The sequence below is a fragment of the Emydura macquarii genome, unplaced genomic scaffold (genome assembly GCF_026122565.2).
Source record: "Emydura macquarii macquarii isolate MOO-44397 ecotype Brisbane River unplaced genomic scaffold, CSIRO-AGI_Emac_v2 contig_1551, whole genome shotgun sequence".
Lineage (NCBI taxonomy): Eukaryota > Metazoa > Chordata > Testudines > Chelidae > Emydura > Emydura macquarii.
Window position 1 is genome coordinate 7,839,150 of NW_027131688.1, and position 24,342 is coordinate 7,863,491.

General features: G+C 41.0%; 2 protein-coding genes across 2 annotated transcripts in view; one reads left to right on the forward strand and one right to left on the reverse strand.

Moving 5' to 3' along the window:
- The first annotated feature begins 477 nt into the window (after positions 1-477).
- On the forward strand, positions 478-21,183 carry RTRAF (RNA transcription, translation and transport factor). Its single transcript, XM_067554768.1, has 8 exons — positions 478-657; positions 3,961-4,085; positions 5,473-5,572; positions 6,638-6,724; positions 9,491-9,579; positions 12,210-12,278; positions 19,955-20,003; positions 20,859-21,183. The coding sequence occupies exons 1-8, from the start codon at positions 597-599 to the stop codon at positions 21,011-21,013; spliced, it is 735 nt and encodes a 244-aa protein (XP_067410869.1). The 5' UTR covers positions 478-596; the 3' UTR covers positions 21,014-21,183.
- A 195-nt stretch (positions 21,184-21,378) lies between these two features.
- Positions 21,379-24,342, reverse strand: part of NID2 (nidogen 2) — a 44,174-nt gene continuing 41,210 nt past the window's right edge. Inside the window, exons 19-20 of the mRNA XM_067555179.1 lie at positions 23,571-23,694; positions 21,379-22,355 (exon numbers count right to left, since the gene is read on the reverse strand). Coding sequence (XP_067411280.1) covers positions 22,181-22,355; positions 23,571-23,694 — 299 coding nt within the window. The 3' untranslated portion in view covers positions 21,379-22,180. The remainder of the gene's footprint in view (positions 22,356-23,570; positions 23,695-24,342) is intronic.

The window sequence follows — 24,342 nt, forward strand, 5'->3', positions numbered from 1 at the left end:
CCATCTGTGCCTCTCACACAGCCCCTTCCCCTCCCTATATCCCTTCCACAGCCCCTCCATGCTCCCAACCCCTGCCCCATCTGTGCCTCTCCCACAGCCCCTTCCCCCACCCCATCTGTATCTCACACAGCCCCTTCCCCTCCCTCTACCCCCCTCAGCCCCTCCATACCCCAAACCGCCTCCCCTGTGTGCCCCTCCCCCACCTGTGCCTCTCCCACAGTCCCTCCCCCCCCCCACTAAGCCCCTCCCCATGCCCTTCCCCCTCCCCGCCATCTATCTGTCCCTCCGCCCCTCCTTCCCGTGGCCCGCCGGGCCGTTGTCCGCCTGTGGCGCTGTCAATAAAGTTGGTTGAAGGCGAGGCCCTCTCTCCCCTCTGACTCCGCCCCTTCGCGCTCGCTCTCCCGGCAGCCGATTGGCCGCGGCCGCTGCCGCTCTCGGTTGTGGGCCAGTGGGAGGCCCGAGACGCCCCCCCACCCCTCTCGCCCCTCCCGCTGCCCGGCGCTGCCTGCTGCGAGCGGCGGCTGGTGCGCGGCGCGCGCGCGCGGGGGGATTTGACGGACGGAGGGAGGCGCTGCGGCCCGCGCCGCGGAGGGAGCATGTTCCGCCGAAAGCTGACGGCGCTGGATTACCACAACCCGGCCGGCTTCAACTGCAGAGGTGCGGGGCCGGGCGCGCGGGGGGCTAGGCCGCAGGCCCGGCTCCGACGCGCCCCTCAAGCCGCTCTGGGCCCCGTCTGCCTCCCTCCCGGCCTACCCTGAGCCGTGACCGCCTCCCCTCAGGCCTCCCGCCGCCGGCTCCGCGGCGCCCCTCCCCCTCTGCTCTCCCTGCCGCCTCCCCCGCCAGCGCTGGCCTTGGGGCGCCTCGCCCCTCGGGCTCCCACCAAGTGCTCCTCTAACGGACCCTCCATCCCCCCCATAAAAGCCCAGCCCGCCTCCGGCCTCGTGTGCCCAGCTGGGTGCCCCGCCTCTTCGCGGAGCTGCTCTGGCCTTTGCCACGGGGGTTGGCTCCAGCGCCCACGCACCCGCTTGCGTGGCGTTCCCCTCCCCCCCCCCGCCGCGCCCAGGGGAGCAGAAAAGCGCGCGTGGTGGGTGGGTGCGTGGACTGGCGTCCCTGCACCGAGCTGGGGACAGGCCGTGTCAGGAAAGCTGTTAACGACCAGTCCGTGCTTTGTCCTCCCCCTGGCAGTCAGGCGGTAATCCGAGAAATGTTCCTGGGCAACCTCAGATAAGACTGTTTCTGGGGTAAATCTCTTGGTTTGTTTGGTTTTTTTTTAATGAATTTATGAGGGTTGCAAAGTTTCGCAGTCAAAAGTTAGCAGATGTCAGAATTCAGGTTGCCTGCGCAACCTTCGTTCCACTCTGTGTGTGTGTGTGTGTGTGTGTGTGTGTGTGTGCGCACGCATTGTTGTATAGTGGGTAATTACACGGTCATATTCTGGCTTTTCCACAGACTGCTGTCTTGTTCAGTGCACGGGGTGTGCTCAGTTAATGAGCAGCTATTCACTCCTATCCTAGTTGTTCAGTATGCAGTATGTGCTTACTGCACACTATTCAAACCCTTCCTTGATCACACAATAATTTCCTCCTGAGCTTTTCTATGGTGCTTGTCACAAACAGTACCTGAGTGCTTCCCAAGCAGTAATGAATTTATTTTCACAAGACCCCTGTGGGGTAAGGTGATATTAATATATCCCCATTTTGCAGCTATCAACCTGAGGCACAGCTGAGGTTAGTCCTGTTTTGAGCAGGAGGTTGGACTAGATGACCTCCTGAGGTCCCTTCCAACTCTAATATTCTATGATTCTATGATATCCACTTTGAGATACCTAGTGCCTGATTTTTCAGAGTACTTACCATTATATATCACTTTGTGTTCAAACACAGCTTGGATTGACTTTGGTTGCAGCTGTGAGTGCTCAGTGCTTCTGCAGTTCAGATCCCAGGGTCTCAAGTCGGCCACCTTAAAAAAAAAAAAGAGGAACACACAATTTAGTAGCCACCTGTGAAAAGTATGGTTTTAAGTAACCTGCCTAGCATAATGTAAGTGTGCTGTGGCAGAGGCAGGGATAGAATACAGTTCTCCAGGGCAACATTCAGCTGCCTTAACCATGAGACCATCCTTTCTCCTCCTGCAATCCCTGCTTTGTTCACTAGATACCTTCCAACATCTGCAACCAGGAAGGCGTAGTTGTCCTACAGACAAGTCTCATTCACACACAGCCCTGATTCATCACCTGAGCAGGTCCAACCTGCACTGAATGAGGCAAGGGTCTTATGGAAAAATTAGTATGTAATTATAGACTATATCATAATGCATATGCACAGGCAACCCTAATTCTGGCATTTCCTAACTGTTCAACCCTCGATTTTTGCAGTCTTAATTTTCTTTTAATGTAGTCTTTTGGGTGATAGGCACATATCTGTAGTCTGGCCTGTGTGTTCAGTTTCAAGCTTGAGGTGGTTTGTTGTCTTTTCCATGGTAGCTCCTTCAGTGAGTGCCAAACTCTGAGGGGAAGCAGCTTAGGGACACCACCCTTTCCTAGGCATCTCCCATTGACTAGCTTAGGTAGGGAGCTGCTTAGTGTTTTCTGGCTTTTGTGAATTTTATGCTGAGGCACCTATCTCCCTCCATTCATTGTATAGGGAGCCTGAATACCTAACTCAGGCTTTATGCATCCCAGAGTGGTTCTTTAGGCACCTAAAAGTTAAGTTTGGCAAAACTGAGCACTACCGCACCCAAGTTCCTTTGTGAATCTAGCTCCCAGCCTTCTAATGTTATAAAGCAGTAATCTCTAACTTCAAGTGATCCTGAAAATATTTGTTGCTAAAATATAGTGGAATTGAATTGGGGAACAAGATGGTAATAAGAAATGTTTATTTCATATATCACTGTCACCTAATTTGCTAAAATACTTTTGTGTTTTTGCTAACTTTAATACTGTATAAATATTAATAGTTCATATCTATCTATATAGATAGATAGATATAGATATCTGTTGTGCTTCTCTTTCCTACCAGAGTTTGAGAAACTTTTGAGACCAGTGGTCCTAATGCTATAAGCAGTTACAGTTTTCACAACCTGCTGCTGCCTAATTAAGTGGAGAAAGTATCAGACTGTTGCCCTTTTTTAAAGCCTTGTATTTTCTCTACTTAACTTAGACAGTTGTAGATCTTGAACGTAGAAGGAAGAGCTACTTATAAAATCACTAGCATGGGGCAGAGCCCCCCCAGAACCCAGACTGATAGGATATTTTGAAAAGTGAGGTAACACCCACACTCTGAGCACTGAAATTTTGCATTCTGATAGTACCAAGAGTGCTTTGGCAGATTGATACAGATACTGCTAGGGCCATTATGTGTTTCTGTTTCAATGTAATTAGCACAGTATTTTAATTATCTTGTTTTAAGTCTGTTCATGTCAATTCTGGATCACTGATCAGGAAAAAAATTATCTCTACACTGCCTCATAAGGGGGTGGTAGAGGCATGCGTGTGTATATAATAAATATGAATATTGTCTTTACAAGACAGTATAGATGCACATTGCAAAATGTGGCATCCTTGTTTGGCCAGCAGGTCACTGAATCCGTCTTGTAACCTGTAACTTGATAGACCACTGAATTGCATTGTCATTGCTTTGTTCTCCTTTCTCTCCATTCTTCACTTTAATTTAATTATAATTATATTTTCTAACACAAATCTGTTCTTCTTGTTGACTGACTAGAAATTTTCAAGCCTATTTTCTAACATGATTAAAGCACTCAAATAAATTCACACCAAGAGTCCACATAGTGAAAGATTATAAATTAAGGTGTATTACTGGAATCACTGGATAGTAGAATTGAAAAATAAAAAGAATCAAGGATCAGAATTTAAGGTGCCCTCATTGACTTCTGTTTCTAAGAAAACATTACTTTATTCTTGTTTATTATTCAGCTTATTGTTTTTATTTCTGGATATAGATGAAACAGAATTTAGAAACTTTATTGTCTGGCTCGAAGACCAGAAAATCAGACACTACAAGATTGAAGACCGAGGAAATTTAAGGAACATACACAATGATGAATGGCCTAAAGCCTTTGAAAAGGTAACTTCATACTTGAAACAGTAGAACACATTATAACCTGTGTGTGGTAGCTGTAGATGATGATAAACCATTTCTATTTTTACTCAATATATATGTTACGACAAATATAATTGAGAGACAAGGTGGGTGAGGAAGTATCTTTTATTGGACCAACTTCTGTTGGTGGGAGACAAGCTTTTGCATTTACACAGAGCTGAAGAAGAGACAACAAAGATATTCCCTCATCCACCTTGTGTCTCTAATATCCTGGGACCAAGGTGGCTACCACAACCCTGCATACAACAAATATACTTGAAAGGGGGAAAATAATTAATTTTTTATTTGCTAAAAGTCTAAATAATTTACAGAAGCCAAAATATAGGGGTAATTGAATGCCATTTGTTGTGCATAATTTTTGCTTTAATCTAAACATGATCAGTTTTTGCAATAATTGTATCCTTGCCTCTTTCCTCACTGATTAAGGTATTTCTGCCTTTGATGCAGAAGGAAATTGGCTAAAAATAGTCAGTGTTTTTCTGCATAAAACTATACCCCAAGGTGGAAACGAACTAGGATCATATAATCCTATATATAATATATAGTCTTAGTAGTGTATAAAGGACTATAGCCATCTGTCTGTTGCTACTTCTGATGGATTATTGTCTACTGCCTGCACAAAGCATGGCAGATAGCCATCAGTTTGTGGCAGATCTGTTGTGTGAGCATTTTGACATTCTCCTCACTAACTGTGTGTGACGTCCATATCTCTTTCTCTCTGAGGGCTCAGTCCTGCACGGTGCATGAACACTCTCTGGATCTAATGTTGCAAAGCGCTTAGTCTTTCAGCACATTTGTTTCAGTGGGACTAGTTGTGTGCTTCAGTGTCTTGAGGGATGAGGCTAAGGTGCTCAGTACCATGTAGGATAGAGCCCTAAAGCACTGGAGATGGAGTTCTTTAGTTTTTCTCACCTGTCCTCTACTTTCCCCTGCTTGTGCTGTTAGAGGGTGAGAGTGGGGGACACTGAGGTGGCATAAATATAAATTTAATTGGAATGTTTTGGAGTGTCTTAAATCTCGTGTATCATATTACAAGGAAAACCTCAATTGTTCACCAGCTGAGAAGCAGATCTGATTATTAACAGATGAGAGACATGGAAGAATTGTGGCATGAGAAGCAGTGAAATGCCTCAGATGAATCACAGTAGGAATATAACATACTTCAGGATGGCATCACTCATTAATACTGGCCTTCTAACAAAACTGGGCTTGATGGGGAGATGATTGCCTATAATGCTTATTTATCAAAGCAGTTCTACAATGTTGACTAATTTGTTGACTAATTTGTGGATATGTTTCCTCCCAACCAATGATGATAGTGGATGCATTTTCCTGTTTTTCCTCTCTACAGTATCTGAAAGATGTTAACTGTCCCTTCAAGATACAAGAACGACAAGAAACAATTGATTGGCTTCTTGGGTTAGCTGTTAGGCTTGAGTATGGAGATAATGGTATGGCTGATTTTTAATACTTTCACTTTAAAGGTGATACTCTTTTGAATGAATTTGTTAATATTAGAAAGGATTTTTCAAACTGAGGCAATGAGATCACATAGAAAGTATGTTTATTAATGTGTAATTTCAATATTTTTATGAATTCCTATTTTTATTTTGTAACATTCAAATAAGAGTTTTCTCCTTTCCAGACCAACTTCTCCTGGTTGATTTAGCAGTAAACTCATAATTTGTATCCTAGTTTGTTGGCAGAGGAAGGAATGAAATAATACACAGCGTTGACTTCGCTGTGGGATCACGCTTGTGAGGCATAGATGTAGAAAAGACATTTTTGTCTGTCTTCAGCACATCTTTGATCTTCAGAGAAATAACAAGTCAAATGTTCTTAGCAAGATATACATACATTTTTTCCCCAATGTGAAAGCAAATGGTAAATATTCCTTATCATGTTATCTAATAGGAATGGTGTCAGTTGTAGAGTAAAACATAATAGAAATATCATACTCTGTCCATCTGATGTCCAAGGATTAGGGTCAGCTGAAATATGTGACTAATGGTCCCATCTAGAGTGATCACTGAAGGTCATCTTCATTAATATTGAACGGGTTCTAGCTTAGAAATCTAGTTGACAGCCTTTTTTTTATAGTAGTTCTTCACTCTACAAGAATCAGTTGGATTGTTCCTTCTTGCTTAGGTAGGATGATGATTGCCAGTTAAGTCTCTGCCAAGCTTTAATGCCCTCCCTATGATGTAGCACATCTCTGCAGTTCTGCCTCGGCTTTGAGTTAGTACATAGGCAATAGTAACAGCTCCTATCTGAGCAGGATTTATTAGAATGTCACTCTTGTGGGGTTTCAGTAGTGGGAAATAACTGAAACATCTACAAACTGATTTGGCTGCCAGTCTTCCACCGTGTGCTGAAAATATAGTTGGCTCAAATGCAGCTAACAGTGTGCATTAGTGATTCTTTTTTCTGTGCTTTGAGCTCTGTTAATTTTTAATTATTTATTAGCTCTCACCTGAATTTTACATTCATGAAACAAAACTCTTTTATTTTGACAGCTGATAAGTATAAGGACTCCACACCTGATGGTGCTAAAAATACTGATAATGCAGCAAAAAATGCAGAGCCACTGATAAACTTGGATGGTAAGTATGCAATGACCTTATCTTCTTGATCTCTAGAAATATATTTTTGTTGATAAATCTTACTTAAATCTGTTCTCTCTCTATCTTATCTATCTAATATAGATATATATAGATATAATCTATAAAAAAATAAAAGAGAGAACCTGAAATTCTGAAGATGACTTTCTGAATCTATCTGGTATCCAGACTGCTAAAATATGCATTTTGGATACCAGAAAGTCTTCTTCAGGGTTTCTTTGAAATGCATATGTTATGATATTCTGATGCTATACTGAAAATACTGATCTCAGGGCATGTTATGTCTTTTGATGTTTGTTTTGAAAGCTTTTATCTCCAAAGACTCTGCATTTATACTGAAGTAGAGACGGATGCTAGTGTTTTTCTCCAAAGGATACTGAAGGAACTAGCTGAAACAATCTCAGAATGATTAGTGATTATCTTTGAGAACTAAAAGAGGATGGGTTAGGTCCCAGAGGACTGGAGAAGGGCGAACAAGTACTTATCTGTTTAACAGAAAAAAAAAAAAGGGGGGGGGGGGAGCAAAGAGGACCTGGGGAATTATAGACCACTCTGTGTAATTTTGATACCTTGAAAGATACTTGAACAAATTATTAAGTAACCAGTTTGTAAGCACCTAGTGGATAATAGGGTGATAAGTAATAGCCAACATGGACATCAACAGCAAATCATGCCTAATACGGAAATATGGTTTAGATGAAATTACTATAAGGTTGGTGCATAACTGGCTGAAATATTGTACTCGGAGTAGTCATGAATGATGTGCCATCAAACTGGGAGGGCGTATCTAGTGGGGTCATACAGAGGTCTGTCCTGGGTCTGGTACTATCCAATATTTACATTAATGACTTGGATAAGGGGTGGAGAGTACACTTGTAAAATTTGCAGATGATACCAAACTGGGAGGGATTGCAAGCACTTTGGAGGTCAGGAGTAGAATTCAGATGACCCTGACAAATTGGAGACGTGGTCTGAAATCAACAAGATTAATTTCAATAAAGATAAGTGTAAAGTAGTGCATTTAGGAAATAAAAATCAAATGTACAACTACAAAATGAATAAATGGCTAGATGGTAGTACTGTAGAAAGGGATTGGGGGTCATAGGGGATCACAAATCAAATGAGTTAACAATGTGCTGCAATTGTGAAAAAAGCTAATACCATTCTGGGGTGTATTAACAGGAATATCATGTGCAAGACATGAGAGGTAGATGTTCTGTTGTACTCAGCAATGTTGAGGTACAGACAAACTTAAAAGGGACCAGAGGAGAGCAACAAAAATGATAAAAGGTTTAGAAAACCTGATTTATGAGGAAAGGTTAAAAAAAACTGAGCATGTTTAGATTTGAGAAAAGTAGATTGAGGGGAGTCTTCAATGGCTGCTATAAAGAGGATGGTGATCATTTATTCTTTGTGTCCATTGAAGGTAGGATAAAAGTTAGTGAGTTAATCTGCAGCAAGGGAGATTTAGGTTAGATGCTAGGAAAAGCATCCTAACTACAAGGATATTAAGCACTGGAATAGTTACCAAGGGAGATTATGGAATCCCTATCATTGGAGGTTTTTAAGAACAGGTTAGACAGTAACCTGTCATAGGTCTAGGTATACTTATTCCTGTATCAGCATGGGATTGGACTAGATCATCTCTTGAGGTCCTTTCCAACTCTACATTTCTGCGAATCTATGAGTGGGTTCCTGTAATGGATCAGGTAAAACTACTGACGGTGCCAGGGGTCACTTAGTTTAATAGATGCATATATTCCAAAGCCAAAAGGATTGTGATCCTACATTGTGATCATGTAGTGTGACCTCCTGTATAACACAAGCCATAGAAATTCCAACAAATAATTCCTAGAGCAGATCTTTTAGGAAAAACATTCACTCTTGATTTTAAAATTCAGTGCTAGAGATTCCACTCTAACCCTTGGTAAATTGTTCTCATGGTTAATTACTCTCACCATTAATGTATGCTTTATTTCCAGTCTGAATTTGTCTATCTTCAACTTCTGGCCATTGGATTATGATATACCTTTCTCTGGTAGATTGAAGAGCCCATTATTAAATATTAGTTCTCCATGTAGATACTTAATAAAGTCAACTCTTAACCTTCTCTTTATTAAGCTTAATAGATTGAGCTCTTTGAGTCTATCATTATAAGGGATGTTTTTTAATCCTTTAATCATTCTGATGATTCTTCTCTGAACCCTTTCCAATTTATCAACATCCTTGAATTGTGGACACCAGAATTGGACAAAGTCCCGCCAAAGTAACCACCAATCAAATTCTCTAGCCATCAACTCCCAGAAAAGTCGGGGGGTCTGGCTCACACTTCAGAAAACAAGTGCAATACTGCTGTGCAGCCAATAAGTGGTGTGGAGCTCTTTAAAATGTAGACTGAAACTGGCCTCCTGCTTATTACTATATTTCCATGTATTTTAACATGCATACTGGGTTGAAAATAAAGCTAATTATACTTTATTGGCATTTGTATATAATCGGTTTTCAGACTACAGCTGCGCTTTTAATTGCTTGGCAATTCTCAGAGTTTGCTCATTTTATAAAATTAATGTAGATTAAACATATTGCCAGATTGTGAATCCCTTACTCACACATGTAGTCTCGTGGGATTACTCATTCAAGTAACTGCGTGAACCCCTTACTCAAATTTGTGAGCAGTCTGATACATGCAAGGCAAGAAATCTAACCCATCTTTTGGAACCAAGTATAATGGTAGAATTTGTCTTGCAGTGAATAATCCTGATTTTAAGGCTGGAGTGATGGCTTTGGCTAACCTTCTTCAAATCCAGCGACATGATGACTATTTGGTAATGCTTAAGGTGAGGTTCACATCTTTAGTTCTTCATATTTTGGGAATCTGGTCTGAGCAACTAGTATCTATCAGAAAAAACCCAAAACCATAACGTGTATATGAAGTCAGTAGCTTTTGCTTTTTAGATGCAAGTAAAAGTTTAAGCCTGTTAATACATTTTGTACTTAATTTCTGGTTGGTTTAAAAGAAAAATGGTAGTCTTCAAAATTGAAGATATGGGCATTTATATTTCAAATTTTTCAACCAATGGTAGCAAAATTCCTGGAATCTTGTAACTGAGAATTTGTGTTCAGTACTTGGAATGCTTCTGTGCCATCTAAAGCTGCTTCTTTGCACTTATTTCATGCCTTTTATTCCAGCATTTCTGAAAGCTTTAAAATGTTAATGAATTTAAGCCTCACAACACAATTGTGAGGTAGATAAGTATTATTCCAATTCTAGAGGTGGGAGAAACTTAGGGACAGAAAGGCTAAGTGATGTGTCCAGAGTCTCAAAAAACCTGTGGCAGAGCCAGAGTTAGAACCTACATTCCCTGACTTCCAATCCCTTTTTTTCCCCATATAACTGTCCTTCCACTTTGCCTTAACTAAAGCAAATTTTATTTTATCCAGTAAATTAATCATACTTTCTAGTGTCCGGATACAGCAAATAGGCTGATTCATTTTCTAATTTGTGCTTCTATTCCAAGTACTTAATTGGAAGGCACAGAAGATCTGTGGTTCAGTGATGGAACTCTCTAGTCTTTTGTAAATCTCAAATCAAAGCGGTATTCTTACATCATTGTACTAGACTGGAGCCAACTAACCCCTCCGTCTTGATCACAACAAAATGTAGAAATAAACTTTGTTTTGTTCAGAAACTAAAAATATGCTAGGTATTTCACACAAAATAAAGGGATATGGTCCCTGTCCTGCAGAATAGACAATCTAGTGTAAATTTTTTATGGAGACTGTGTGGCTATCGAAGTTTGTAATACCTTCTTATGAAGTACATGGAATAGCTATGTTAAAAAGTAGGTTTTACATCTTCACTATCTCCAGTGTGCTCGTCAGCAATGGTCACTATATTTGTATTACGTTTTTCTTTGTAAATGTATTGACATTTAAAATGTTAGAGAAAAGGAATGAATAGGACCAATAATGTGGAGAGGATGACCAAACACCTGTAGGAGTGGGGCAAAGAACATCCTGGGGGAGAGCTCTTTTGCTTTTAACTGTGTTAAGACTAAAACTCCATATTGGCAGTTCTGGCTTACATAAAGCACTCTGACTTTGTTCTCGTGGCTTGATGTTGTTAGAATGTGCCAGTGGAATTGCTGTTTTGTGGTACATAATTTCTGTATGTGAACAATGCAATAGTCTGTATTTATACTTGGACATCGTGTAATGGCTGCTTTAGAAAAACTGAAGAGAGCACAAGAATTCCAGGTAAAATTTACTAAACCTTAGAACAGGGGCTCTCAAACCTTTTTTTGCTGGGACTTCCTTTGAAAATATTCCAGGCTGTGATGACGCCCTCTCTCCCCCAATCCCCTCCCAAAAAGTGATGACCCCTCACCCATGCCATGCCACCCTTACCAGCATGCGTGGGGGCTGACAGCTCATGACCCCCCCCCCCCCATTATAATCTCAAGACCGCCGAGAAGGGTCATGACCCCCCAGTTTGAGAACCTCTGCTGTAGTAGCTAGTAAAGTGAAAATTCCTTGATGTTCTTTTTGCCCAGCTAACATTTTGAGAAGTTGGCCAGGGATACCATCATCCGTCATAGGTATCAGCAGTGCTGAAAATAATTTTCTTTATTCTAAGTCTCATTATTAGTAATTGATACTCATCACAAATCTGATTTCATGATGACACACTAAAAAAATTAGTTTGAAAGAAAATTCTGTATTGCCTTAAAGCAGTGTTGTAACGTCACAGCCAAGCAACAGGAAAAGTAAACAGTGAAGTGATGCATAAAGTAGTTTGAGTGCTTTTGTTAGACTTGAATAACTCAGCAAGGAAATGGGTGGAGTAACAGCTGTAATGAGCAGGCTATTTGCTTTGTTATGGTCTAATTCTGGCTCTCTCCTATCCCTTGAGTTATTTTTAGAGCCCTTTCATATATATGTCTCTATCAGTATGAATAGTCATGGAGTGGTGCAACTTGCCAAGTGCAGGAGCCAGTAAACTAACCAGATGGGCAGAAGGATTGTAAGATATCCAAGATCAAAGCGAGACTTATGTTTTTACATTTTTATATATTACAAGTACTTTTGATTTCACGTTTTATAAATAACTCAGTGGGCAGATTTACTTCAGATTCTGTGCTGGTGGGCAAGGGCCCAGAGCCTGGTGAAGGGCTCCCAGCAGCAGAAAGCACCTCCATTGGAAAGGTTCCAGTAGTACAGATTTTGGGGGGCTTTGCAGATGGCTACATAGCCTCAAAAGTGGGTACTGCTGACTTAGGAGGTGACCATGGCTAGTTCATCCTGGAGGTGAGCTAACACAATGAATCTCTATTTTATCCTGTGCCAGCAGGTCTCCTTTGGAGTGTCTGGTACAGGTTAAAGCTTTTTGACTTCCTTGGGAGCAGTACTAGAGAGGCATGCATCAACATGGAATAGTTACTTTGGTCTTCAAACTTTGTTTCCCTAGGCAATTCGCATTTTGGTTCAAGAGCGCTTGACTCAGGACGCCATAGGAAAGGCAAATCAGTCGAAGGAGGTATGTGCATATATCACAAGTCCACCAGAGTCTTTACAGTATTCAGTCAAATACATTTTAAATATAGCAATGGTGGTGGTTTGTGGCTGGAATCTGTGTGCGGTAGTGTTCAGGTAGGAAAGGTAGAAGAAGTGGATATATCTTCATACTGCAATCCTGAATCTGAAAGACCAAGGGAAAAGTCACACGGAATAATCAAGTGCATGTGACTTTTCAAATTACAAATATAGCTATATTTGTAAATGATGATTATTTAATCAAAAGTTGACTGCTTAATGGAGTGCAATCACAGTCCTCTAACATTACAGTAATGTACACTACAACAGTTTTCAGTATCATTATTTCAGTGGAACATGAAAAGAGGTCTTAGACTGCCTCTTGTTTCCAAGTAGTAGTGATGGCTAAATAAACAAGTGGCCATATTTTATTTTCTTCCCTATATGTAGAATATGCTTTTTTTGGCTTCTCACATGGCTTTTGTGGGAGTTGGGGAGGGAATCTAGGCTTTTTTCCCTACCCATCCAAAAGAGAAATGATTGACATAATTAAATCTAAGAATTGCATGAATAATATATCAGTGAAAATATGGCTACAGAGCAATTTTGAATATTGATAGGCTTGTAAGACATTCAGAATGCTTTTGGACAAACATCATAAAAGAAATGTTCAGTGGGAACAATCCTGGTTTATCAGAAAGTCGTTTCTTAAACATCCCGGCTCTTCTGACCTTTCATTCCATCACTTGTAGTAGGAGCTGCTTGTGTGGTGTACTGAGTTCAGTTAGTGAAGGCAACCTGTACACCTTTAGGGCAAAGCATTGTCTAGAACTGTCCTTATAGAGCAGCTGTATTTGCTCGAGGTGCTGGTCCCTTCATCCCTCATGACATCTACATCACAGAAACACATACTGTATGATAATAAATAGATGGCATTTCTTGTATTTGTCAAATGGTGATGACAAACGAGTCTTGAGTTGTAACCCACACTGACTTACTAAGCAGTGGTGCAATAAACCAAAGTGCTTAGATTCTATGTTAAAGTGGTTGCATTAGATTTTAAAACTATTACAAGAACAGGAGAGTATGTCAACAGCTGAGACTACTATTTCAATGTCAGCTATAGAACATTAAGCTTGTAAATTTGAAAGAGAACCCTCTGCTGCTGTTACTTACACACTACAGTGCTGGAGTGGGAAAACAGAAGTTTGATTTTTTCCTCCCTGCTAGTAACTGCTATAAGAGAACATAACTCTCTTCTTTGTTTGGGAGAGGGCAGAACTCCATTTTTTTTTTTTTAATTTTGACAATCAGGATTATCTGTTAATATTTTATAGTTGCAAAAGGTGTGTTTGGCTCTTCACAGAAGGCATAGAACGAGAGTATCTAGCACAGACTGCTTACAGACTACATTTTAGAGTGATGCACCAAGTGACAGAGACAGACAGTAAGGAGGGAATCGGTTGTGAGAGGATGAGCATTTTGGTAGCATAATCTGTTAATGCATACACATAATTTGGTGGCTCTGCATACAGTTGGGAAATCAGGTTAGCAGAATAAATAGATTTATATAATGAATTGCTGGATCTTCCATAACACCCGTTTTAGAAGAAAGACCAAAGGTTGTACCAAATACATGATCAAAATGTTTTATAAAGATTAAATCATTAAAAATTTAATAATGGGCTAGAGAGAATAACGAACTTTTCCAGCTTACCTCCGGTTGGTAGTGTCCAAAGTTGGGCAGTCTGATAGCTGTTGAATAACTGCTTTCAGTGACTTCAGGTCCGTTGTCCTGTGCCCCATGGACAAGACTCTGCATAAAAAAGGTCATAACTGACCACCTTGGGAGCTTCAGACAATGGTTAAGGATTAAATGGCTGTAGAAATGGAACTCCTAGATATGATCTCTCCAAATGAAGGATGAGGCATGCTGGCAGGACTGTGTGGGGAGACTTGCACCACCCCACCTGTTTTTACCAGCTCTCATCCCCTCATAAGTCCTCTTTATGGCACAAAAGGGGTATAAAACTTAAGACAGCATTTGATTCCTGGTTTTTTTCTGGCATAGGTAGTGTTTCTTAGGTAGGAAGGCATAGGCCAAGCCCAGGATGCTCCAGTGAACCTGGCCAGCAGAGTGGCTCTTTGAGAGGCCCATTAACTGTCAGCACAAGTTAATTAGCACCAAGGGCTGGTTCAGGAGCACAAGTGTAAAATGGGTTTGTGCATTTTTATCACCATATTGTCTAGACCTTGCTGTGCAGTGCCTGTGGTACAGTGCAGCACTGTTTACTTCATCTGGTATAAATGTGTACTAGAGTCACAGGAAAACAAATGTCTTATGTCACGAATTGTATAATGGCATCTCTGAGTCTCTTCTAGAGAAAAGATAACCCTCTATTTTAAGGGACTAGTATTTAAAATTTTACTGACACTTCCACGCTGGGTAAAACTTGCGTGCAGTGACTAGCCTTGAAGCAAATGTTTTGCACAGCCTGAAATGAGGCAGGCTTTCATTTTATTGGCACTGGATTGCAAAATTGAGTAGGTGACTGCAGTTATTTTTGGTCACATAAAATTAAAATGGGCTGCTTATTAAATTTGATTCTTCCTGGACACGAGTCCATAAAGTGAATTAGTGTATTAGATGGAGGGGATTTTGAATGAGCACTTGTTTCCTTTCCTATACGTACTGTAATCAGGGTTTAATTTCAGGTTGCTAGCTCGCCATTAGAGAACTAAACATTTCTTTGGGTAAAGAGCATGCAGTAACCATGGGAATAAGAGCACATGCCCTACTGCTGCACAAGCATCTGCTGCTTCTACAGCTCCTTTCCTGCCCTAATAATGTCGCTAGATACCACATGGTTGAGGATGAGAAGGACTTCCTTGCCATTTTGCCAGGATGAACAGCTGCTCTGAGAACCAGAGACCACTGTGCATCACCAAAAGGACCCCTGTTCCACTGACAGAGAGCTGATGTCTCCTTCCCATGTGGACATGTTGACAAATATCATTTCTTAACAGACTGGTAACATTAGTGGCCTCAGTCATCAAAAACACCTTAAAACTAACAAGTCACCAATTTACTGCTGCTTGTCGCGTTTATGTTGCAGCAATATTTGTTTCATTTTGTGTTCATTTCACATGGATTATCTGGTCTCTTGAAAGCTAGGGGCTTTCATATCTGGGTAACAGCTTTCTGAATTGAAGCTCAAAGCCTGCTATAGTTCTTGTGTGAATAATTTCTAGTTCCTATACAAAGCACTTGCTTTGAAACATTGGGCTTTGAAAGTGTGTCCATGCTCATTCAACACTGAAGATACTAGTTATGGCTTTGTGAGGTTTCTTGTTACATGGGAAACCTGTTCACAACAAAATGACTGACTCAGACCCCACTTATGTCCACAGGCAAGAAGGGTCAACTTAGGTCCCAAATTTGGTTTTTTTTTAAATGCCGGTTTATAGAAAACACATAACGTTCCACGAACTTTAAAAATAGTTCCCATTGAAAATTAGCGTTCTCCTGGAGCGTTTGCAGTCCAAACATGTAGCATTCTGTGGATATGTATGATACTGATGAGAGACCATGGTTTTCTTATGTCAGGTGAATGTAGTAAAAAAAGTAAACAGTCATAAATTGGGGGGGGGCGGGGGGGAACATCTTCCATGATTAAAAGTAAAGATTTAAAAATCTAATTTAACAAATAGGAAATGTAATATACAAATTTGAATCTGAGAGTTCCCCTTTACAGATGGAAGGAGAGAGGTGATGGAGAGAACATTAGGTATAAAGGACCACTTACTTAACATACTCTCCCCATGCTCTAGGAGCCTTGGTATAGCTGGACTGAGGGCATTGTGCTAGTTTGAACTTAATTCCCTTGGATCGGCTATGACCTTTCAGTCTTTTATAAAAGTTGAACTGCTTTAGTAATTGGATTGCTCCCTCTTGTGTTTAAATAGTCTTGTATTATATAATTGCCCATGGATTTCTGTCTCCTAGGCAGTAAAATCTCAGTTGAAACTATTAAGCCTGATCTGCACCTAAAACAAAGTTTGACATAGCTATGTCGCTTAGAGCATGAAAATTTTTCACAGTCCTGAGCATCATAGTTCGGGTGACCTAATTCCTGGTGTAGGTGCGGGTAGGCCTACAGAAAGATTCTTCCATTGACATTACTACCACTTCTCAGGAATGTAGATTACCTACATTGAGGGAAAAACCCCTTCTTGTTGATGTAGGAAGCGTCTAACTGTGGCTCTATAGTGGCATAGCTGCAGCATGGTAGTTGTGCTGCTGTAATGTAGACATAATCTTACAGTGGTGCCACTGAAAGATTGTCATGGCATTTCTTTTAGCAACACTAGCAATAGGACTTAGAAACTTGGCTACAGAAATCTACTTCAAGCTGAAAAACTAGAATAGCATTTAAGAAATCTTTGAACAAACTGATGGATATTTTTAAGTGGATCATTGTTGCCTGCGTAAGATGAGTTTACAACATGATTGATTTGCTTTTGGTGTTTTGAAATTAAAACTCTAAAATGTGGCAATTGCTCATTGGCAATGATTATTTGAGAAGGCCTGGATGGTGCATGCTAAGTGTGCATTTGAATGGCTGGAGCTGTTGATCTAAAACAAATTTTGGATCTCCACAGTTCCTGCACTCTGACATGGTCAGCTTTGAGGAAATTTGCATTAAAATCAGATTAACTGGACAGGGTAGGGAATTCTTGGTTAGGAATACCAATGCTTCAATGCCTTGTGTAACACAGGTTTTTAAAGCAGGACCATGAGATGTTTTGGGTAAATACAATTCAACTGATGGAAGCTGCGTCTACCAATGATTATGGTTCTGTCCATAAAGAATTGCACACCTTAAAAGCTGGTCCATAGAACAAATCCTTGCTCATCACAGATGGATGCAGCAACATACTGAGCACTGAGGTAGAATGTCTGAGTAAATGGAAAGAATGCTTTCAGGAGCTTCTGAACTGCCCCAAACAGCTGCAGCTCCAGGAGGATGCGAAGAGTCCACTGACCCACTCCTGTGTGTAATGACAGTATATCACGGTCAAGGAAGTTTGAAACTTAGCATATAAGATCAAGAATGGCTGTGCTGCTCGTATTTGTGGAATAGCTACCGAGCTGATCAAGCACAGTGGGAATTCCATCTCATAGAATCATAGAATATTAGAGTTGGAAGGGACCTCAGGAGGTCATCTAGTCCAACCCCCTGCTCAAAGCAGGACTAACCTCAGCTATATCATCCCAACCAGGGCTTTGTCAAGCCTCAGCTTAAAAACCTCTAAGGATGGAGATTCCACCACCTCCCTAGGTAACCCATTCCAGTGCTTCACCACCCTCCTAGTAAAAAACTTTTTCCTAATGTCCAACTTAGACCTCCCGCCCTGCAACTTGAGACCGTTGCTCCTTGTTCTGTCATCTGCCACCACCGAGAACAGCCTAGCCCCATCCTCCCTGGAACCCCCTTTCAGGTAGTTAAAGGCCACTATCAAATCCCCCCTCACTCTTCTCTTTTGCAGACTAAACAAGCCCAGTTCCCTCAGCCTCTCCTCATAAGTCCTGTGCTCCAGCCCCTAATCATTTTGGTTGCCCTCCGCTGCACTCTCTCTAACTTGTCCACATCCTTTTTGTAGTGGGGGGCCCAAAACTGGACACAATATTCTAAATGCGGCCTCACCAATGCCGAATAGAGGGGAATAATCACTTCCCGTGACCTGCTGGCAATGCCCCTCCTAATGCAGCCCAATATGCCATTAGCCTTCTTGACAACCAGGGCACACTGCTGACTCATATCCAGCTTTTTATCCACCGTTACCCCCAGGTCCTTTTCTGCAGAGCTGCTGCCCAGCTCGTCGGTCCCCAGTCTATAGCTGTGCATGGGATTCTTCCTTCCTAAGTGGAGGACTCTGCAATTGTCCTTGTTGAACCTCATTAGATTTCTTTTGGCTCAATCCTCCAGTTTGTTTAGGTCACTCTGTATCCTATCCCTACCCTCCAGGGTATCTACCACTCCCCCCAGCTTAGTGGATCTTGGAGTGGCTGATCCATATTATTAACCAAGTATGGAGTCATGAGAAACTTACCTGACCACTGGCGCTGGTGAGATTATTCTCCTATTTTGGAAAGGGAAAGGTGTGTTCCAAACACCGTGGCAATGCTTTTTGCTTTCCATTCCAAGCAAACTGTTCATGCTGGTGGTTCTTGAGTGTGTTACGCCTGCCATAAGGAACCTATGCCATTTACAGTTAGTCAGGTTTATACTTGGCCGAACAACCCCTGAGCAGATTTTTACCATTAGACAAATTACTGAAAAGGCCCAAGAGTGTCAGCACAGGAAGGATGACACACGTAGCCTTTATGGGTTTAAAAACTGCCTTTGACTTGATCATTGCTCTCTTTTGCTCAACCTACAAGCCGCTGGTGTGCCTGGCGAGCTTCTCAATCTTCTCAGAGAAATGCATTGCCAAAGTGAGAGCTATGTTCAGTTGCATGCTAGGATGTCCAACTGGTTTGAGAACAACTATGGCATCCATCAGGGGTGCCCCATATCTGTTCAACACCATTGTTGACCAAATGATGGAAGCAGTCAGTAGTTGCATATTGAGGACTTCTGCTGGACTTCTGCATAACAGACCTGGAATGTTTAGATGACATGGTTATATTCACATCCTCATGAGCTAACCATATCAATGCCCTGAATGTATTTATAGAAGAAACAAGTATACTTGGGTCTCCTTCCAACTGACTTGAAGACCAAACCGGATAATGGACCTCTTCCCCATCCCATTGTAATTGATGGACAAGAAGTTGAATTCGTCAACTCATTTGAGTATCTAGCCACTGTCGTCACCATGAAGAGAGGTTGCCTTGCTGAAAAAAAACATCAAATCAGCAAGGTTATGGGTAGTATTCATGCTCTTTGCAAGCCTCTGGCCACATATCAGCTCTAAGATGCAAATCTGTCAAGCAGCAGGGGCTTCTGTCCTTTTTGTATGGCTCTGAAACATGGGCCGCCACAGACACAAATGCCCCAGCTGAATGCTTTGGACATAAAACAGCTGCAATATATTGAAGACATAGGGTGATTTCATCATATTATGATGAGGATGTTAAGCACCAGACCAGCCAGTCTCCAATGTCTTCCTAATGCTGGGTGACTCAATGCTGGGTGAAGTGGTTTGGCCATCTGCTCTGTATGCTGGAGTTCATACCAGCCTGCCTGCTGTATGCATTTAATCCAACAAAAACTGGATAGAGAAGACCTCGCAGCCTCATATGCTGGAGGGATGTCATAGCTTCCAGTCTCATTGGCCTCAGCCTCAACATAGAGCAGGCTACAAAGGTTGGCGGGAGACAGGGCTGCCTGCAAACAGGTGCTCTGAAGTGTGCACTCTGCTCTATGAGTAGGTGAAATAATGAACTAATGTAGGGCATGGTGTTAACTGTTTATGAACAGGTAGATTACACATTGCACTACAAAGGGTCGAATGCTGTCCTTGGGAGGAACATAGTACTCAGCTGTGATCATTCTGGTTGAACACCTATGCTTTAGTTGGGCAAAATTATGGTCCACTTTACTTCAAAATAATTTAATCAGTGTCTAATTTTTAACCCAACCATTTCTAATGGCTTTTTTTTTCTTTTTAAAGGGTTTGCCTGTTGCTTTAGAAAAGCACATTCTTGGTTTTGACACAGGAGGTAAGATTTTTTGTATATACTTTTTTTAAACAGCGAAGCTGCCGTGGACTAAGTACATACATAATCTCTAGATGTATGTGACTTGTACAGTAATAAGGCGTTATTTTTCCAGAAGGGATATTTTCCTTCCTTACAAGAACTTGTTTATAAAAGTTCTTGTCTATCTTCTGCTGGAGCATAGAAGTAGAAGATGGAGTAATGTCTCAGGATAATGTTTACATGTTGCTGCCATATAAAGGCTGACATTTTATTGCAGCAGGAATTTATCCTTTGACTGTGTCTTGTTGTAAAACCTTGTTTCTACTGGCAGAGGACTTCTGTTGATTTAATGGTTGCCAAGGGGACCAGTGTTGAGCAGCTGTGTTTTGATTATTGGTTTGCAGGTATCATGCATTAGCCAGATAAAATAGTACAAACTGATGTGACCTTATGTGCTCTTTTTTTTTTCCCCCTTTGAGCGAATGGTCAACTATCTAGAGTCTAGTCCAATCTGACTGAAGGCACAGATAATATCGCTTTTACCATTAAACTACTACTCAAAAACTTTTAACTCATCCTCAGGTCTTCTGCAGCTCCTTTGTTCAGTCAGTCTTGGCCACTTCAGAGTGGGAGTGCCACAAAGGTTGTATAAAGCCACCTTAGGTCTAACACAGAACACATTTTGACCAGGCCTAAGAATCAGGCCCCCTATTACTAAAGCGTGTATAGCAAATATGGAATAAGTGCTCTGAGCTTTATACAACCGGGCACTGTTTTTAGAAATTATTTTGGTCTCCTCTACAGGTGTCAAATGTTTTTAAAAGAGAAAGTGCTTATTAAATGTTAATACCATTTCTCCTCTTCTAAATGAACTAGATGCTGTTCTTAATGAAGCTGCCCAAATTCTTCGATTGCTGCATATAGAGGAACTCAGAGAGCTCCAAACAAAAATTAATGAAGCCATTGTAGCAGTTCAGGCAATTATTGCGGATCCAAAGACAGACCACAGACTGGGGAAAGTTGGAAGATGAGCCAGTTAAGACTTGAGTCTCCTGTGTATTTAGTACACTTTGTACAACTCTGGCATGCATTTTGAAATGGAAATTATTCCACTATGTTGAAAGAAAGCAAAGAGGAAATGGAATTCTGGCTGTCTAATGAATTACCATCATTTTTCTTTAAATAAAGTTGGGGAAATAGATGCAAAGTGTTCAGTTTAGCTATAAGTTGCCAAGTATAATAGTCCTCCTTCTTCCTTATCTTTTTGTTGTGTTTAAAAGGGAGTGTTATATTCCTGCTATATTGCTATATTCCTGCATTACGAAATCCTAATTTTGGCACAATTACTACTACTCTGAACTTTGTCATGCAACAAAAACATTTAAAAACTAGATCATATGGCAAATTCAAAACAAAACACTTTAATTACTAAAGTAACTTAGAAAAAGTGAGACGTTACAATTTAACAGGTGTTTACGAACATGTATTGGTCAATAAGGGATAGTTCGCTGAAGGCACTTAAAAAGGACAGTCACATTAGCATATTCTTCTAATATAAATACTAAAAGACATGCATAGAGGCACTGGGAAAGATGTCTAGCATTGTATGTGGGGAAATCTTCAATGTATTTGCCATTTCCCATGACAGTTTGGCACAGTTTCTAAAATACACACAAAATCAGGGCTGGAGCACAGAACACATTACAGTAAAAGCTTTCCATACACCTTTTTTTTTTTTGGCTGAAAAGAATGTGTTGGTCAGATTGTTGATTTGCGTTTTAACAGTTTTTAGTTCTTCTAATAAAACAAACACTGGATTAGAAGTGTTACACTAAGGTTTTTTTAAATTGCTTACATAAGCAAAAATTGAGTAATGGCATAGTATTCCCAGCACCATTATATTTTCTTGCAATATATCAAAATGTCTTCTTTTATAAAAATACAGTAGTAAAGATTGAGGTATAACTTAAAAAAATACTTGATAATCTTTGGCACTAAAGTCAATCATGTCATTGCCTTCAGTAAATATCAAAGGCTTCCCTCCTCCCCCCCCTTTGAGGGTTTCTTCCCCTCAAGTGGCTGCAGTGATTATCTTCTGAATCTGGAATTCTTTCTCCAGCTGTAAAGCCTGAACTTTTTTCTGACTGGAAGTAGCAGATTATTTTCTTGCTGCAGATAGAGAAGAAATAGATGCAATGTTAATACAGTGAAATGTACATATTGCCAATAGTTGACCTACAGTAAGCAAGCTGGACTTTACCTCCTGGGCAGTATGGGTAAACTGCAGTTATTCCATAGAGATGTGATCGCTGTTCTGGAAGATACTCATCGGTAAGAAAGCCACTGTCTTTATTCACAGCTATAACACCATCCCTGTTAAGATGAGTGAGAAATGCTTTAGTCTCCCACAGCAATAACTCCTCCTTTGGGAGTAGTTCCATGATGATAAAATTTAAGACACAAGGAACCATTTTCATAGAATCATAGAAGATGAGGTTGGGAAGGGACCCTAGGATGTCATCTAGTCCCACCCCTTGCTCAAAGTAGGACCAACCCCAACTAAATCATCCCAGCCAGGGCTTGGTCAAGCCACATCTTAAAACCTAAGAATGGAGAGTCCACCACCTCCCTAGGTAACCCATTCCAGTGCTTCACCACCCTCCTAGTGAAAAAGTTGTTCCCCTTTTAACTTATTCTGACCTGCATAGCACAAGCCAGAGACCATCCTCCACTACCGCTGCATCAAGCCTATTCTTTGTGCTAGTTTTATTTTAATCAGCACAGGGCAGAATCACTCAGGGAACTCTCCAAGAAGGTGGTGTGACCTCCCCCGTCTGGGTCACTGCCAACGTGGAAAGGATGTGCAGGTTTAAATTGAAATAATACAATCCACTTAGTCTTACATTAATGCCTGCAGTGAGGTTGGGAGTGGTTCCTTGTAGCTATCACTATAAGGGGTTTTTCAGAGTGGGCAGGAGAAGCAGGGAGCAGTAGTTATGGGGCATGTTTCATCTCTGGAAACAGGAGTGTCAAATTTTACTTTTTTACACCAAAAGTAACTGCATTAGTTTTAAAAAAAATATGTAGCTGTCGCACCAGTCAGATGTCCCCATGGATAATGTGAAAGCTGGGGTTGAGTCTTTTAAATAATGCCACACCTTTTGTACACTGCTTTTAATACAAAGTACATATATGTGGCCTACATTGACATGACTACTAAAAGCACTGGCTTAAGGAATGTGGCGTTGATTGTTGCAGTCCATTTGATGTAAATGGTTTCTGTAAAAAGTGACTAACTTGTATAGGAGAGTCACCTGTGCTTAAAAGTCAGTTGAAAATCCTTCTCTGTCATATCAAGGAAACTTAGAAAACAATAAGAAGTAGCTATTCCAGTGAGTTAACCCTATTCAGTGTCAGTTGAACCACTGCTACGGCACAGAAAACCTCTGGCTCAGAAAACTCCCAAACTACTCCATGACGGTCACTCATGCAACTTTCAGAATAGGCTGGATTGCTGCTCAAATATGACTTGCAGGGGTCTGCCCTCAGTAGTTAGGTGGCCATCTAGGGGGTAATAAACGAGCCTACCTTCTCCAATCAGTGTGATAAAAGTGATTGGCATAGCTAACAATGCTGAAGGGGTAGTTGAGGTTATTCTGAACGACACGCCTCCCTGTTCCATCTGGTAAGGTGCACTCCAGCTTCTTGGTACCTTTTACAAATAAAACATTCAGTCAGGTGAGAAATATTGTATTTGCCATGGAATTTCACTCAGACTAGAAGGCCACAGCATACTGTGGACTGATTATACTATTCAGAACCACCCTTATCAGTAAACTTGTTTCCCTTCTAAAGAATGTGAAAATGCATTTTGAATGCAGAATTTTGGTTTTCTAGACCTTAGGGGAATTGATTGTATACTGAGACTAGTGACTGAGTTTGAGTGGAAAGGTATGCATGCACCTCTCAGCTATCAACTATAGGGATGTAAAGGAAAGCACTTATTTTATTTTTGTATATGTGCTTCTGTACAGAGGCTCCATTCTGCAATCTGTGTCATATATACAGTATTCATTGAGAGGTCCATTTGGACTCTAAACTCAGTACAAAATGCACCTACATATGCATTCTCCTTAAATGCCACTATGTAGACAGAAAATGCCCATTGTGTATAGTAAGAGGGTGTAGAGTAGCCAGTATGTTCTTGTGAGGGGAGTATTCGCTGTTGTGTGTTGAATATGACCCTGGAATTGTAATATTTATGCTAATCAAAAAAGCATGCAGAAGAATTGTGGAGAAATCCAAAGGAGGCACACTGTTGCAGAAACTATAAACAGACAGACATATGTTATCCCAATTT

Bases quoted from the DNA above. Each gene is read 5' to 3' on its own strand.
- RTRAF (XM_067554768.1), top strand. From the start codon at position 597: ATGTTCCGCCGAAAGCTGACGGCGCTGGATTACCACAACCCGGCCGGC. The intron at 4,086-5,472 runs GTAACTTCATAC...TCCTCTCTACAG, and splicing joins GGCCTAAAGCCTTTGAAAAG to TATCTGAAAGATGTTAACTG. The intron at 20,004-20,858 runs GTAAGATTTTTT...TAAATGAACTAG, and splicing joins TCTTGGTTTTGACACAGGAG to ATGCTGTTCTTAATGAAGCT.